Genomic DNA, 19,143 nt, shown 5'->3' on the forward strand with positions numbered 1-19,143 from the left:
CACCATGAGCTAATAGTAGAAAAATGATGCAGCACGTCCAAGTAGTATGTGCACACCACAGCAATTTTTTTTGTAGAGCAACATTACAGTCTCTTAGCTTCATAGCTGAAGTAGCACATTCAGCTACAGATGAAGGAAGGGATTAGATGGAGATGACTGAGGAATAAAATGGCAACCCACAAAGAAGTAGACTGGGGTAGGGAGAAGTATATCAGATATTTTACCAGTTATATTTCAACTTATTAGCCAAAATAAAAAACATAAAATGTTATGGTCACAAAGTTGCGTTTAACAAGAGAAGTGATTAAAAGCAACAATATTTAAACATTTATCGTAAAATGTTGAAATATCTGAATGACAGAAGCATGGTTTATTAGCAGGATTTTTCCTCCTCTGCAACGTGAAGACAAAGACATTAACTCAGCTGATATCTCCTTGTGAATTCTAAGCTTTGATAAAGAATTCTGTGCGTGAAAATGTTATTTAAAAGGAGTAAGATTAGTTTTGAAAACTCCTGAAGCTGCAAACAAAACATATGAGAGCTTTCTGTTGTCTTCAGTGTACCTGCCTATAAACCTGCTCATTTAATAATAGAAGAGGTTTGACTCTCTCAGCCCTGCCATTACCTCAGTTTCAGTATATTTTTCCGATTACTAACCTCCAGGGAAATGTTCCTTCCCAAGTTCATATCCAATATCTCAGGTCCCAAAATCCCACTCTTCATGGAATCACCATACTCTAAGACTTCTACATATTTTAAATTTCTAGGCTCAGTTGTTCCTTCTTAGCTAGTTACTATTCAGTATAGCTTGTTTTAAAGCAGGTTACTGATGAAGTTCCTCTCTCCCTAAGGAATCATAGCAAATATCTAGTAAGAACTGTAGTTTATTTTCAAATATTCCTAAAATGTTTGGAAACTCCCATCTTCTCAAATTCTACAAAGCAGAAAATAAAACAACTTACTTACTTCTTCATAAATAGAAACATACAGATGACATAAAAATTATAAATATCAGAGCAAAACATATCCCTCTCTGGCAATACCTTAACCAGAAGCATATGCTGTAGTGTTTGTTACTCCCTAAGGAAGTCACTCAGGCTATTACATTAGTGAAGGAACTTTTAATAATATAATTCTAAATCATCCCTCCCCACTCAGATTTCAGCCCCTCTCCTTTTAGAAACCACATGTGCACCATTAACTCTGAAGTCAGTAGAGCAGACAGACAATAGTAGAGGCTGTACGTATCTTAAAAAAAAAAAAAACTGAAAAGTGACAGTGTTAACCCCTCCCATCAAAGAAAGAGCATCACTTTCATGACACTTTTAGTCTCTAAGTACCTTCCTTTGAAAGCCATCAGGATATTAAAAAGCTAAGTGTTGCATAAATGACTATCATTTAAAGGAAAGCTTTCCCCCCCCACTCCCTTAAAAGTGGAAGGTGTAAAATCGACAGCATTAGAAACTAAAGTTCTCTATTCACAGAACAGGCACTGCATGGCAATAGGAGTGTAAACTTCCCAGTCTGCCCTACTACAGGTTTCAAACAGTTTTGTAGGGACCCCTTCTGGGAATCTGATATTTCTTTAGCCTCCATTTCTCATCTGAGATTGATAATATGGGTACCAACTGTGATGATGGATTTTATAATGTAGATATTAGACAATTATAAAAGCCACCAACTTATTTAACATACATCACCAAACAGATGGTGGTAACTTGTGGTCTCTCCTAACGTAGCCTAGATTCACACTTGTGACCTATAGTAAAAGACAGCGTCCCATTATTAATTCAGAGATTTATCCTGTTATCCCAGAGCATTCCCTTCTGAAGAACTATATTCCCATCAGCAGACATGGAATTTTCAAGTTTAACTCAAATGCATAAATTGCTATCTAAATTATTAATAATAGTTTTCTCCATCAACGAGTAAATTGAGTCTAAGTAAAATATTACTAGTGGCAAGGAAACTGATTTAATTTTAAACGTTAAAAATAAATACCTTTAGAAATAATTTTTAGAATTTTTGTATCAAATATTTCATATTGAAAGAAAGGAAGTTGGAACAATCTACATAGGTATATCATGTACAAATCTAAATGATGGAACAACGTGTTGGACCAAGAACTGTTTGACAAATCTACAAAATTTGAAATTACTTAGCTAGATTTCCAAAAGCATTATTGTGATGCTGGTAGGCCAGATGCCACCTCTTGCCCAATCTGCAGGCATTAGCTAAGAACTGACAACATCATAGCCAGAAACCAGATCAGGTCACCTGTATGTTGGTTTTGCTCAAAATAGGTATTAGTCTTATAAGACTGTATTTAGTGTTTAGCCTATGAAATTCTTGTATGTTGCTGCATGCATTAATCTCACTTATAATATCTATATCCCATGTTATCAGGTAATATTTAAATGTATGGTCTGCAAATGTAAAAGTGTTTGCTCTGAAATGGTAAACCCGGACAGTGAGGAGAGAAACATTACCAAATGTGAAATACTAGTTTGCCACAGGAGGTGTTATCTCCTGCTCAACAGAATAAGGCCCATAGATACCAGAACCACCATTGTGGAAATTACTTTGTTTATTGCTCCCCCCACACCCATGAAGAGGGGACGTGCATGTGAACTTGTCCCATCATCTTGAGCTCTGGGGGAAAGAAATAAAAATCCCTGAACTCTGAATGGCCAGAGATTCTAAACTGAAGCCAGAGATCCCCGGGGTTGGCTCCTGAGTCTCCCTGAAAGATACTTTGATCAAACAACTATGTCACTCTTAGGATTTAGATAGTAACTCACTTGTGTGTATTTGTTTGCTTGCTTTAACCTGTAAATAACTGTGTCATTTCTTTTTCCTAGTTAATAAAATATCACATAGTTTATTACAGGATTGGCTACACGTTGTGGCTTTGGTGCAAGATCTAGGGTACCAACTGATCTGGGATAAATGACTGGAAACAACCTGAATGTGGTGTGTTTTTTGGTGTAAGTGACTATTTATCACTAAGTCCAGTTTGTCTGAGTCCAGTTAGACTCTGTCTATCTGTGATTCCATGGTAAGACTGTTATAGTGATCCAGGAATTCATATTTGTTACTGTCTTAGTAAAATCTAATTATAGGACACACCACCAGTTTGAGGTGTTTGCCCTGTTTTTGACAGTCCGCTCTGAGGTAGGCACTCATGGTCACGACCACTCCAAACAGCGTAACAGTTATATTTAAGGATAAAATTATATTTTTTAACAAAAAACTATGAAATTCTAGCAAGGTTTTACAAGGTATAATCCATTTTCTAACAATCTATTAATATTATACAATTTCTAAGTAGAATCTCCACAAAGCACATTCTACTTACTTTCATTAAAGGCATACTCAAATCCTTCAAGAGTATCGGGAAACTCAAGTGGTGGCTCATCTTTTTTCATCAGTTCATCCAAGTCTATTCTGGACAATAAATCTAAAAAGGAAAACACAGCGTAGTATGCCTGGTTTATTTTAACAAGCATATCTGACAAAAATGTTTTATTTAATGCTTTGTTAGGATGGGTATAATTAACTATGTCTAGTCCTCTCTTTCTGAGAGATCCCACTCAGTAACGGTGGACAATTTTTTATCCACTCCCAAAGGACATCTTGTGGGGTTCCACAAGGTTCAATGCCTGTCTACCTAGATTGTGGTATCTGAGGTTTATCTTCACTACCGGGGTAAGTCAACTTAAGTTACACTACTCCAGCTACATGAATAACATAGCTGGAGTCGACATAGCTTAGGTTGACTTACCAAGGTATCTTCACTGCACTGCATCAATGGAAGACGCTCGCCAGTTGACTTACCTTACTCTTCTCAGGGAGCTGGAGTACCAGAGAGCGCTCTGTCACCGATTTAGAGGGTCTTCACTAGACCTGCTAAATTGACACCTGCTGCATCATTTGCAACAGCGTCGATCTCCCTGGTAGTGAAAAAGAGCCCTGAGTAACTGTAAGACCACTAGAGAAGACTGGGAGATGTTTTGGGTAACAGCATGCCAACAACTCATCTCTATCTCTCTTCTATCCCAGATCTGGGTAATGCAGACTCAAGGGAGTTTATTTTAGCTCAGCTGAGGTGGAAGATTATATTGGTTAGTGAAGTAAAGTGTCTGAAAAATTTGGCATGAGTTCTTTCTGCTTCTTATACGGCGGAAAGGTTGGAGAGGAAGTAGAAGAGGTCCTTTGTCAAAAAAGGATGGTTTTAGTTTTGTTTTTTAAAAATCCTTCTCTGCTTTTACAGCACCAGGTTGCAGCAGTGTCCAAGAGAGCCAACTGTAGTTGGCTCGGAAGTAGCGCTGTCAAGCGATGAAAAAAATTAATCAGGATTAATCACACGATGAAAAAAATTAATCACAATCAGATGATTAACTGTGCTGTTAAATAATAGAATACCATTTTTTATATATTTTCTACATTTTCAAATATATTGATTTCAATTACAACTCAGAATACGACGTGTACAGTACTCACTTTATATTTATTACAAATATTTGCACTGAAAAAAAAACAAAATAGTATTTTTCAATTCACCTAATAGAAGTACGATAGTGCAATCTCTTTATCCTGAAAGTTGAACTTACAAATGAAGAATTATGTACAAAAAATAACTGCATTCAAAAATAAAACAATATAAAACTTTAGAGCCTACACAGCCACTCAGTCCTACTTTAGCCAATCACTCAGACAAACAAGTTTGGTTACAATTGGCAGACGATAATGCTGCCCACTTCCCAGCTCACATGAAAGTGAGAGAAGACGTTCGCATGACACTGTTGTAGCCAGCGTTGTAATATATTTACGTGTCAGATGCGCTAAAGATTCATATGTCCCTTCAGGCTTCAACCACCATTCCAAAGAACATGCATCCATGCTGATGGTGGGTTCTGCTCGATAATGATCCAAAGCTCAGTGGACTAACACATGTTCATTTTCATCATCTGAGTCAGATGCCACCAGCAGAGGGTTGATTTTCTTTTTAGGTGGTTCGGGTTCTACAGTTTCCATATCTGAGTGTTGCTCTTTTAAGACTTCTGAAACCATGCTTCACACCTCGTCCCTCTGAGATTTTGGATAACACTTTACTCTTAACCCTAGAGTCGAGTGCTGTAGCTATTTTTAGAAATCTCACATTGGTACTTTCTTTGCATTTTGTCAAATCTGCTATGAAAGTGTTCTTAAAAAAAAAGATGTGCTGGATCATCATCCGAGACTGCTGTAACATGAAATATATGGCAGAACGCAGGTAAAACAGAGCAGGAGACAATTCTCTTCCTAAGGAGTTCAGTCACAAATTTAATTAACTTTTTAAAAAAAAAAAAACGAGCATCATCAGCATGGAAGCATGTCCTCTGGAATGGTGGCCAAAGCATGAAGGGGCATACGAATGTTTAAAATATCTGGCATGTAACTACCTTGCAACACTGGCTATAAAAGTGTCATGCAAATGCCTGTTCTCATGGACATTGTAAAAAGAAGCAGGCAGCACTATCTCCCACAATGTAAGCAAACTTGTTTGTCTTAGCGATTGGCTGAACAATAAGTAGGACTGAGTGGACTTGTAGGCTCTAAAGTTTTACATTGTTTTGTTTTTGAGGCAGTTATGTAACAAAAAAATCGACATTTGTAAGTTACAGTTTCACAATAAAGAGATTGCTCTACAGTACTTGTATGGTGTGAACTGAAAAATACTATTTATTTTGTTTATCATTTTTACAGTGCAAATATTTGTAATAAAATAATACTAAGTGAGCACTGTACACTTTGCATTCTGTGTTATAACAGAAATCAAGATATTCAAAAATGTAGAAAAACATCCAAAAATATTTAATTTCAATTGGTATTCTATTGTTTAACAGTGCGATAAATTGTGATTCATTTTTTTAATCGCGATTAAATTTTTTTGAGTTAATCGTACTAGTTAACTTCCTATTAGGAAGTTGTGTCCATTTATCTCAGAATTGATCTCCATGACAGTTCTCACATTTCTGTAATTTGCTCTACTTGGAGCTACCCTCCAAGTAGCCTACACAGATATTTCAGTAAGTGCAGAAAAGCACAGCACAGTTCTTAACAGTGTGGACACATGGAGCACATTACATTGTTCCATATTCAGGACTAGCTTCTTATTGGTGGCAAGTGCAACTCACAGTAGTAATCTACAAAACCCCACTTGGCCTGGGTTCTTGCTACCTAGATGATTACTCTCTTCCTAGATACCCTTGACATAGCTAAGATTAGCTGAGGTACTACTGTTAACTGTCCTTAGATGACAGCCTTTGGGAGCTCTGGTTAATCATTCTAGGCAGAGGACCTTGACTCTGGAACCATGTTGGTTCACTAGAGATTAAGTTTGATGACCAGCAGGAGATATTAAGTCTTAGACTATCTATTCACTAAACCATGCGAAGTATACAACTTTCTAACACTGATAACTTCATTATTTGGAATATTCCAAGACACATTTCTTTAATTAAGATTAAGTCAATGATAAGTTTGAAGACAAGCTTTAGTTTTCTGATTGGAGAAAATAATTACCTGTACATTTTTTAACTGTCAAAAATACTATCATCTCTGATAAATGACAAGATGGAATTTCACCAAACCTTTCCCCAAAAATGCACCTTTATACTGAGCAACAGCAAGAGAACTTAGTTATACTGAAAGATCTCAAAAGCTCAAGCTTATAACAGAAGTGTCTACTCTAGAATAATCATTTCATAAAAGGTAAATTTCTGCCAATGCATTTGTAGACATCCAATTTTAATATTGGTGTTTCAAAATGTACTTTTGTTTCCTTTGTAGAGGAGAATTTAGATAATAATGGTATAATGCAAGCACTTGCAATGTGAGCTTACCCCCAGTGCAACAGAAATTATGTCAAATCTCCAGAAATCCATCCTTTTTGTCAGATGAGTTGTGGGACTAAACTACCCTAGATACTGCCAGACTTGAAAAATACTATCTAGAAGAGGACTACAGTTAATTAGCCCTGAACAAAAAGTATTTTATCCATTAAACCATTTAGATCCTATTCCTACTTCTATTTATTTTGTTGAAATACACACGACTCTATAATTGTACAGCTGGTTCACTTGGATCAGTGCCTTATAAATATATTTCATAACACTGTGTACTGAAAGAGGTTTTTAATACTGTAAATAGCTATTCAGCAATAAAACATCAGTAGCATAAAGTTGACATAATATTCCTCCCCAATGGCTCCTGAAAAATAAGAACACTACATTACATGAATTGTCTTCTTGAAGGATAATTTCTGCAAACAAACTTATAAACAGGTTATTCCACTACTGACCACGAAGTTCAGTTTTCTTGTGCCTTCCTCTGAAACAACTGATACTGGACACTGTTAGAGACAGGATATTGGACCACCAATCTAATCCATTTTGGTAAGTCGCAGGATCCTAAACCACAGCTACAACAAAGGAATTCTATTTCTATTTCCCTTTCCTTAATTTTAAATAAATGTCTCTGAAATAATTTATATCTATACATACATATAAATATAAAAAGAAACCAAAGAAGTTTATACCTTTTAGTGCAGTAGTTTTTTCTTTTTCATCTGGGCCTCCCTGCTGGAGCTGCGCCATGTTTATCCAAATTGTCAACAAAATTAAAGTGATGAAGGAAAAGGACATCAATCTTCACAGGATGAGCTAAAAATCAATAATCAAAGTTAGGAACTAGCCAGTTCATTGATTTCTGCTTAACTAGATATCACGTTATTATGCATACCATTCAAATATAAACTGGTAAATTTATAAATAGATAAATGACTTCAAAAATAAAAGTTTTCTGCTGGAAAGAAATTTAACACATTTGATATACTATTCAAAAGATAAAGTCAAAGTTGACTTTTAGCCTTGCCTTGAGAAATCACCAATGCCATTATTAATCCACCAACAGAAACAGCATACTTAAAAATTTAACTACCTCATAAAAAATTAAGAAAAATAGTGTGGTGCCTATATAAGCCCCCTTGCGATGCCTAGTGAAGAATTCCATTTCATAGTGGTAATGGTAAAGATTAGTTCATTAGAATCTAACTGATGTTCCGTTATAGCTATTCCAGCAGGGGGTTAGAAGTGTGAACCTGTTGCTCTTCCAAATTACATATGGTTTGTAATTATTGGAGATCAATGTAAGAAATGGAAGATATAAACTAAAAGCATAAACGACAAACAGCAACCCCCAATCCAATTAGATTATTCCCACATTAAAACTGCAGTTACCATTTATTGTCCTTACTATACCTACATAGGATTAAGTTTTGCTACATTTACATACAGTGACTAGAGTTACATTACAGCAATCTAGTTTAAGACACAGCAACACTCAGAAAAATTAATCCAAATTAACTAAAAGTGTGAATTTAAAGTGGATTAGTTAAACCTCATTAAGCCCCGATGTAGATGCTCTTATAATTTAAATGGCCTGACTTCAGTGAATTCCAATGTGAACTAAGATAAACCAAATTAAGGACATTTTAATTTGGAATAGACATGTTCACATAGGAGTTTAATGTGGTTTAACTAATCCACTTGAATTCACACCCTTAGTTAAATCAGATTAATTTTTCTGAGTATCCCCATGAAGATTTAGAAAGCTGCTTAGTACATCACTCATCACAATGTAGTTGTAACCTAAGCAGTGACAACACAAACTGCTGTTACTCTTGGAACGGTCTATTGCTCTTACTCATTCTATTACATTTTTACCTCCAAGTTGTTTTCCTTGTTGTGGCACAGCTGGTATACCTAAATCAAGATTATAATAAATTCCCAATTTAGTTTTTGTAATAAAAACTCAGAATTATAAGTCTCCATGACCAAAGGTAAACACTATTAAAAAATGCAGCCAACAAGTAGTTCAATATATTTGATACATATTAGAACATAAAAATGGCCATACTGGGTCAGACCAAAAGGTCCATCTAGCCTAGTATCCTGTCTTCTGACAGTGGCCAATGCCAGGTGCCCCAGAGGAAATGAATAGAACAGGTAATCAGCAAGTGATCCATCCCCTGTCATCCATTCCCAGCTTCTGGCAAACAGAGACTAGGAACACCATCCCTATTCATCCGGGCTAATAGCCGTTGACGGACCTATCCTCCATGAACTTATCTAGGTCTTTTTTGAACCCTATTATAGTCTTGGCCTTTACAACATACTCCGGCCAGGAGTTCCACAGGTTGACTGGGCGTTGTGTGAAAAAATACATTAATATGTGCACTTGACATGGTTTATTTGACATTAATTTTCTGATGGGAGTTAGGTTACAGAGAATAAAGTGGCAGAAGGTTTTTACTGATGTGAATTGGATACGTTTCATAGCTCTTGATAACCACTACTGTTTAAATAAGGATTTACAAGAAATGGTTAGAACTTAAAGTATATTCAAAATATCTCTTTCTGCAATTTTGTTCTGTGAACTACACAAATCAATTATCATAACTTCTTGCTTTCTACAATCCAGAACATCCACTATGTATTAATAAAACTATAACCAACATGTCATGTGTAATCTTTATCAAGTCACCATTCCAAAACAAAGAACACAGGAATATTTCTTGTATGCCCTGTTTACACAGTATCAAGAATTTATAAAGAATAAGTGTACAGTCACACGTATTCCTAGATTTATTTATCATGAGAGATCATTAGCAGCAAAAGATAATTATATTTTTCCATTTTCAGCCGAGGACCTCAAACACTCGACTCTGTGACCTTTTTCCGTCCACATGAATTTGACATTAGGAAGAATACCAACATAGCAACTCAGCTTGATTTTTTTTAAATAAAGGACTGTGGGAGCATTGAACCCCTCCCTCCCTCCCCCTCTCCCCTTAAGCTTTTTGGATTCTTGGTTACAAATTTCCATTGCCATCCATTTGATTTATCCTTCTCCACAATACATCTTATCATGGCTGTGTTTGCATGAACCACATTTTTGTAGCAATTTGGAACAGTTTCCAATATAGGTTTGCTAATCTTCTCTCCAAAAACTAATGGGATCAAGCCTAATACAGTCCTGACTCCCTCAGACTTACATCTATAAGCAGGAACCCCAAGATAATTTCCTTTCAGTTTTGGTAGGTCACTGTGAAACTAACTAGTTAACAGGGATATTTAATAAGCAAACCAATGTTGGAAGGTTAAGAGGGTTAATTTTATTTAAATAGCATAAAAGCTGCCATATGTTCTGTTTTAGCAGATTTAGAGTAATATGGATAACATGCACTCATGGTCTTAGAGAAAAAAATAGTATCTAGGTAACATGTTTTGTTATATCTTCTGGTTTAAAGGGAAAAAATCACATGCAACAATTTCAAAGGCCATTGTTTGTCAGCTAAAGAGTACATAAATTATAAAAACTGATATTAGGTCCAGTAAATCATTAAGCAAGTATGACCTGTGGGAGAACATTCTTATGTGTCAGAACAAAGAAAACTGCACAAACTCTACTACAGTGCAATGGAGGCACACTTCCAGTGCCTCTAAACTTAAGGCTCCCCAAATTCACTTCATCTTTTATCCAGGACCCCAACTCAGATTCTGGACTTCTCCAATTCTGACACATTTCAACATGATTAATCTAAACAAGACTAACAAAATCTGCATGTTCAAGCAAACTTACATTTTTACTAGATAAAAATAATGCTGCACTCATAACAGAAGCTTAAATAATAATAAAACTAAGTAGAGAAATTTTTAAATTTCCTGGAACATATCTTACCCAACCAAGATAATGTAAAGGAGGAAATGTCTAAATCAACAATCAGAAAAATCGGGCCTCATTGTTTTTCCAACGCTTGCAAATAGACTACCAAGTGAGTTCATTGAATATAAGTTCCTGTCATTCATTAATATGTGCATTTGTATGTGCAAAGCAATGGTGACACCACACTCTATGTAAATACCATTACGGCATTTGGAAAAAAATCATTTTAATTAACATCTAAGAAGTGTTAGAAACCAGAACACCTGATCAATGTGACAACACATTTCAAAGAAACAACATTAGACACTGCAGCTTGTGATGCCTAGTACTTTGTTCTCCCAGACCACACTTAAAACAACAATTTGTAACCATATTTTGACAAGTTAGTTTACACAATTACAGGTTGTGGACAAGTCCCTGAACAATTGTTACTAGTCAGAAAACAAATAAAATTTGTCATCTTTGAACATGGAGTGAATTTTTTAAATTAAAAAATAAGTCAGGTAAACCAATGTAAAACCAACACTAGGGTAATGCCATAAGCAAAAGTTAGGTTAAAGACAGAACTCTGGGTACTTTGCTCCTACAGGTTCAGACTGGGTTCATCTACTAGGTGATGAGCCTACCACTGAGGAAAGAATAGAAAACCCAGGTGATTACCTGCCAACCTAGAAGCAAAAGAGAACTCTGCTTTGAATTCTGCTTTCAAAAAATTATATATATAAATAAAATTTACCAATTCTTTTTGACAAAAGTTAAAAAAAATGTAACAGCAACCACTGGAGGGAGGACTTGGTGTTAGAATGAGAATAAAACAAGCACACAGTATTTTATGTATTGTTTTGGCTGAACATAGCATTTTGTTGAATCCTTCATTGATATTTGTTTAAATGACAAATGCGGGAAATTAGAAGAGAGGGTTAGATTTCCTTTCTTTGAAAAACAGATGTTGATTCAACTAGAATTTGTTGGTGCACAAATGAATAGTGGGAAAATTATAAAGCTGTCTGAATGGTTACTTATAGGAAAATGCAGGAATTGCAGTCTATTCTAGGTTTGAGTTTCAAGTCCCACTGATATCTAATAAGGCTGGACCATTCTTTAACTAGTTGGTTCCTTGAAGTATAAATTCACAAATTTCACTTTTTTTTTTGCATTAAATATTGAGTTAGATTTGAAACAAATCTGTTCTTACATAGATACATCATTTAGATCTTCCTTTCTACAAATGCTTTACATGGCCATTTTTGTCATGAAATGTAATAAGCACACCTCTGAAAAAACAACAACCAACTATTCCACCTGCAAAAATATTTAAAAATAAGGTAGCTATTTTAGAAGCAGACTCGTATTTATACCTACATTGCTTTTCCATGCAGAACCAAAAAATATTCCCTCCAAAGGATCCAATGTGTACTCTACATCTCTTCACCCCCAATGCCTAGCAATATAGAATATAATTCAGCATGAAATATATTTTGGTTTCATTGCTGCTAATAAATGTTTTACTAGTTTATCCAATATAGAGAACTAAGAGGACAATGTTTTCACCAGGCTTCTATTAATACACCAGAAGAACTGGGGGTGGGGGCCGGGTTCCACAAAGAAATAGCTATTCGGATACAAAAATACAAATTTTGTAGAGAATATGCCTACATATTTAACGTTCACATTCATGGAGTGGCACTTGAAATTTGGGTCATAGGGCTTGCAGAGATGTACAGTAGTGCTAGATTTCAAACTAAACCAGACACCCCATTGTTTGACTCCAACTACAAGTAAATAAACGTTTTCATTCTAGTTTCAATTATTCTTGCCTGTATAAATTTAGTTAGAGTGGCTATTACAAAGTTTAGCAAGTAGCATATGATTTTGGTCTGCATTATACAGCAACTGAAATGAAGTAAATTCACTAATATTGTGTGAATATTCCTAATATAATTAATTACAGCCTTTTCAATTTTCTACAAGTGAAACATTTAAAAAGTCAAGTATTTTGAAACAGTATGATTCTATCCAATTTATCTGTACATACAAATTCAACATAACTCAGCAGAATTCCTCAAACACATAGCTTCATTAGAATGCAGCATAAGTACAGACCTGCTCTTTGCAAACTCACACACTGAATGAACTGTAGGAGACAACATATAGCAGGGCTGGCCAAATTTACTGACCTTCCGAGCTGCATACAAAAATCTTCAGAAGTTTGAGAGATGACGCATACCTGCCAGGGCTTGGGGCTTCAGTTGCACAGGACGCACCTGCGTGGCTTGCAGCTTCAGCCGTGCAGGAGGCACCTGCCAGGGCTCGGCCTTCCTTTTCCCCTCTCCTCCCCCCCATTCTTACTGTTTGTTTTAACAATTTGTTGGTTTTAAGAAGGCTTTCTGGTCACTGTACACCACTGGTTATAGACTCCCGAAGGGAAGAACCGCAGGTGCCTGTGCTACAGTGGGACCTGCAGGTTAAGAATGGTGGATACACAGGAAACTGTAGCCCAAGTCCCAGTCTAAGAGTGGGAGAGCTGCAAAATACCACGATAGGTAAAGGCATGAAGTTTAATTCCCAAGAGGATACACTCAGAGAACCCAGAAAGAGGACACAGTGCAGCTAGCCTAGTAACTGACATATCTGCTCTCTCAAGACCATCACCAGATCACCCTTGAATTCTGAGGCATGAAAAGAACAGGATACACTATAAAGTCTGCTATGGACAACACCTCACAGTTCAATCATACTGAAGCCGCACTTAGATATGATGATGATATGGAAATGTCTAAGACAGATACCACAGAGTTTTGCTGCACTATAAAACATTATGCAATTTAAGTGATTTGTATTATTTAAATTATCCCAAACCAGGACTTATTTCAAACTTTGCCTTTCATATTTGTACATATTATATTTTTATTGCAAAATATGCAGCCTTTGGCCTATCAGAAGCTGCATCCAAAATACATTACCATAGGAGGTGAAAACAAAAACCCACAAAACAGTATGGTAAGGTAGAAACTTCATGATTATGGATGGAGAGAAACATATTTGTGAGCTGTGCCAGTGTAGCCATAGTCTCAGAGAGACTGGGAGTCCATGGTTCAGTTTCTTATGTTGAAGAGAGGGGGCTGCCCAAGAAATCCATTTTGCTTTAGGCTTTGGCCTAGTCACCGATGGAATATGCCTAATAAAAACAGTTAAAATTTTTCCAGGTTGAGAGGAGAGATTAAAAGAGACAGGCAAAAGATTAACTGTTTTCAGTGAGCATGCTCAAGTTAGATGCTAAGGCAAACGACAAGGTGGTGACTGCATTTCTAGACAAAAACCTACGTTTCTGCTCTGACAAAGGGATTGCTGCCCTAGAAGGTAACTTCTGCAGTAAAGAGCATGATCATAAGGAACAGTAATTTAAGGAGAAAGGCAAGCAATTTACTGTGTTATGATACTATAATATAGAGATTAACCCTAAAAAGTTATGCAATCAAAATAGGGATAATTTGGAGTTCTATGGTTCTACCAATATCTACATATTTATTCTGCATCCATTACTGTAGCAGCTGGCTTCCTAAATCTACACATAATGGTCATAAAAATAAATTTTATTCCGAATCTGTTTGTAAATTAGTATAAGAAAAATGTTGATACGATGTGCGAAATGTAGAGAAATATGATCTGTACTGGTACTTTGTCCAATGTAATACGAGATTAGTCAAAGGTGTGTATAATGTATTATGGTCAGCACAAATTTCAGCATTTAGCAAACAGATTTCAATAAAATCTGTACGATATTGCAAGATTGGTACATAAGAAAATTTCTCTTATGTAAACAAGAATATGTATTTAAAAATTAAAAAAGAAAGCAACTTTGAGTACTATAAGACCGTTAGTGTCCACAGAGGTCAATTCTAATCCAAAAATCAACTCGGTCATCAATACCAAGAAAAACTAAATCACAACCAGAAATATGACAAGAATTTGAAGTACAAGTAACAGTGCATTCCAGCAGCTTAACATTCCTTTGTGCCCATCAACAGTTCTCAATTGAAAGAGAAAGCAATCGATCAGGAGGACTGAAAATTATCAAAGCACAGTTCCTCTGTCCTTCTAGCCAACTGAGATCCTTTGTGCTTTGAGGAGGAGAGGAGACAAAACTTTGGACACACTAGATTTTCACACTTCTAATGCTCCTAGTACTTATTCTGTGGCAAAGAGGTTGAGAAGACTGTAGAAGGAGGGGGAAAGGACAGAGAAAGTAGATTTACAGAAGAAGAAAAAAAACATGCTGTCAAGGTTCCTCCCCCACTCTGAACTCTAGGGTACAGATGTGGGGACCTGCATGAAAACCTCCTAAGCTTACTTTTACCAGCTTAGGTTAAAACTTCCCCAAGGTACAAATTAATTTTATCCTTTGTCCTTGGAATATCCACTGCCACCACCAAACTAACTGGGTTTACTGGGAAACGTAGTTTGGACACGTCTTTCCCTCCAAAATCCTCCCAACCCTTGAACCCCACTTCCTGGGAAAGGTTTGGTAAAAATCCTCACCAATTTGCATAGGTGACCACAGACCCAAACCCTTGGATCTGAGAACAATGAAAAAGCATTCAGTTTTCTTACAGGAAGACTTTTAATAGAAATAGAAGTAAATAGAAGTAAAGGAATCACCCCTATAAAATCAGGATGGTAGATACCTTACAGGGTAATTAGATTCAAAACATAGAGAATCCCTCTAGGCAAAATCTTAAGTTACAAAAAGGACACAGACAGAAATAGTCATTCTATTCAGCACAATTCTTTTCTCAGCCATTTAAAGAAATCATAATCTAACACATACCTAGCTAGATTACTTACTAAAGTTTTAAGACTCCATTCCTGTTCTATCCCCGGCAAAAGCAGCATACCGACGGACACAGACCCTTTGTTTCTCTTCCTCCTCCCAGCTTTTGAAAGTATCTTGTCTCCTCATTGGTCATTTTGGTCAGGTGCCAGCGAGGTTTCCTTTAGCTTCTTAACCCTTTACAGGTGAGAGGATTTTTCCTCTGGCCAGGAGGGATTTTAAAGGGGTTTACCCTTCCCTTTACATTTAGGGCACATGCCCAAGGAATGCCTCCCATATCTACACTGCTATGTTTAACAGCATAGTGTCCCGCTGCCTCCCAGCTTCCGGAGCCTTCCCCCATGACAGTGAAAGACAGGAAGGCAGTGAGGAAAGGCTTTCCCCTGCCAGAGCCTGCCCCCACCCCCCCGCCGGCCACCCCAATAAAAGGTTCCAGCAGTGAGAAGCTGCTGCCTTTCCCCTGCTGTCTTCCCCCTGCTGGAGCTTTTCAGTGCCAGATGTAGCACACTGCAGCAAATGTGGACACAGCCTGCTTTTTACTGCAGCCTTTAGCTACTCACATGCTACATGTAGTGTAGACAAGATCTTAGGAATATGTAGGTTTGGTGATGGGAGGGTTGGGGAGAAGGAATTCCTATAATGCCTCTCACCCCCACATTGATGGGAGCAGATAAGTGTAAGGACCTAATAAATCTGCCACTTGACCTCAGTCATATCTCTCATTTCAAATGAAGAACAAGGAGTCCAGGGGCACCTTAAATACTAACATTTATTTGGGCATAAGCTTTCGTGGGTAAAAAACCACTTCTTCAGATGCAACTGATACAGACTAACGTGGCTACCCCCTGATTCTTTCAAAATGAGAGGCACTCTAACTTTTCCTGCAACTTCACAACTTGCATCTCACAGGTGGTCCATGCTTGTAACGCAATCAGGATCCCTTCCTGCCTACAGAAAGGAATATTGCTGCTCAAGAACCTGATCCAAAGCCCAAATAAACTCCATATAATGACCCCCACCCCCTATTGATTCAATGATCTATAGATGAGACTCTATACCTTGCAGCATCCCTTTGCACCTTGTGCAACTAAAGGATTGCTCAAACTGCCTCTTGAAAAGGGACTGGATGATATTGGCTTCTCAGACAAAGATAAGGGAAAGTATCAGAGGGCCAAATAGATCAGGCAGTATGGAGGCTTAACCCAACAAAGCCTCAAAACTTTTTTAATGTCTGCACATCACTAGTTATCACTTTACTCTTATCCCTTTAATTAACAACATATGACAGAGTGAAATAACCAGAAAAGGGTTAAGGGCTACCCTTGTGATATGATTCAGCAGGGGACTGTATGTCCTCCTTCCAATACTGAGCCAGGGCAAGGGAACGGTCTCTGGGGACTGAAGCATGCTTTCGTTAATGGAATTATTGTTTTTGTTAGCTCCTGAGGTTTGTGTCTGACCAATAAATTATGTACCAAGGCAAGGACCTGAGACCAAACTCAGATGTAGCACTGATTCTTTTCTGGGCTGGTGAGACAACCAATCAACTTACACACTGAAACACGATTTTAATGAAACCCATGCTTCTTGGTCACAACCCAGTAAAAATATATTCTAAACTACACAAGTACAATTGTACTATACACAAAAAGGATGGCCCTGAAACTTTCCAGACTACTGTACACTTTTCAGGAGTCTGATTTGTCTTGCGTACCCCCAAGTTTCCCCTCAATTATAATCTGCTTGCTTACAAAATCAGACCTAAAAATACAAAAGAGTGTCACAGCACATTACTACTGAAAAATTGCCTACTTTCTCATATTTACCATATAATTATAAAATAAATCAACTGGAATATAAATATTGTACATACATTTCAGTGTGTAGTATATAGAGCAGTATAAACAAGTCATTGTCTGTCTGAAATTTTAGTTTGTACTGATTTTGCTTGTGCTTTTTATGTAGCCTGTTATAAAACTACGTAAATATCTCGAGTTGATGTACCCCCTGGAAGACCTCTGTGTACCCTGAGGAGTGCACATACTCATGACTGAAAACCACTGCACTAAACTGTAGATTAATATAAATACATGTCATAAAAAAAGCTAAAAATGTCATTTTTATTTTAGATCTTCTAGAGAGAAGTTGCATCTCAAAATGCTGAAACTATTGTTGCCAAAAGATTGACTTGGTGATTGTGCTATAATTATTTTAATAGACATTAGTTATGGCACAAGTGAGTTGTGAAGGTATGGTTCCCAACCCTCCAGAATTGGCCTGCAGTCTCCCAGAATTGGCATCCATCTCCTAGTGACTACTGAAAGCAATCCGAGATATTTTAATATGCTATCTTAAGAAAATGACATTACATCATGTCGGGGGGGGGGGGAGGGAATCCCCCAGAATAGCTTCAGTCAGAGTTAGCAACCCTATGGGAAGGTGATCTTAAATGAGTGTTCATAAAATCTTTATATCATACTAAGCCCTCTACGAGATCCTTGTTACAGAAACTATATTTACTGAAAAAAGAAAAGGAGGACTTGTGGCACCTTAAAGTGAGCTGTAGCTCACAAAAGCTTATGCTCAAATAAATGTGTTAGTCTCTAAGGTGCCACAAGTCCTCCTTTTCTTTTTGCGGATACAGACTAACACGGCTGCTACTCTGAAACCTATCTTTATTGAGACTACTTTTTGTATTCCTGCATTTGGAAAACCAGGTACTTTAGTTACTATAAACCCCATTGTACAGGCCGCAGAATGAGAGAGAAATTAAAATGGAAATGGAAAACACCTGAAAAAGTGACCTATAGTAAAGTGATTTTTCTATACATAAGTGTCCCAAGCTTTAAAGCTCAGTATCTCAGAATTTTGTAGGGTTCAGTTTAGGAACTAGAAATTCCTCCTTTTGGATGGCATAAGGGTCCCGTTTCTGACTCTGCAGGTCAAAATATACACTGAATATTGTCTCAAGCTGCTGTAAGTTTGAGGTGAGAACTCTACACCTTGGGAGAAAGCAACAAACATTTTCTATAGTAACTTTTTTTTTTTTTAAATGTACTTGAAGCTGCTCAGAAGTTTAGGAGTCGTCCTGGATGGGTGAATTAGTGGGCAGACAGTAAGCAAAAAGGTCAAAGGTGCAAAATAAATGAATCTATTATGGGATTCTGAAATTTATCACATCAAACACACAACACTTTTATACTGGTCACTTACTCTCAAGGTAGCATTATGAGACCAAGGTTCATAATAAGAGATGTGAAGTGCACAGAAGCATTAACAGCAGTCAGTAGATAAGCAGGAAGTAAAACTCATGCTCTCTGAGCTCGCAGTTTAATGCGCCTACAGGGCATCGTGGAACGGAATCTCTCTCCCTCTCTCTAGGATTTTGCTTCCTTGGGACAACAAACAGAGCTTTTCATGTCATCATAAGATTTCCCACAGTCAGGACCAAAACCATCCCAAGAGAGTGAGAGAGTTAGCAACTGCCAGTAGAACCAATAATATCCAATCTTCATCTTAAGCATAGTGAATCTCCCACAAA

General features: G+C 37.0%; 1 protein-coding gene across 6 annotated transcripts in view; it reads right to left on the reverse strand.

Moving 5' to 3' along the window:
- ARB2A (ARB2 cotranscriptional regulator A) overlaps nt 1–19,143 on the reverse strand; it is a 363,023-nt gene that overhangs the window by 324,377 nt on the left and 19,503 nt on the right. For all 6 annotated transcript variants that reach the window (XM_077817192.1, XM_077817193.1, XM_077817189.1 and 3 more), the window contains 2 exons: nt 7,584–7,707; nt 3,360–3,461 (listed from right to left, as the gene is read on the reverse strand). In XM_077817192.1, coding sequence (XP_077673318.1) covers nt 3,360–3,461; nt 7,584–7,689 — 208 coding nt within the window. In that variant the 5' untranslated portion in view covers nt 7,690–7,707. Of the gene's footprint in view, nt 1–3,359; nt 3,462–7,583; nt 7,708–19,143 lie in introns of those variants that run through there.

This window comes from Eretmochelys imbricata, chromosome 5 (assembly GCF_965152235.1).
Source record: "Eretmochelys imbricata isolate rEreImb1 chromosome 5, rEreImb1.hap1, whole genome shotgun sequence".
In the NCBI taxonomy this organism is placed as follows: Eukaryota; Metazoa; Chordata; order Testudines; family Cheloniidae; genus Eretmochelys; species Eretmochelys imbricata.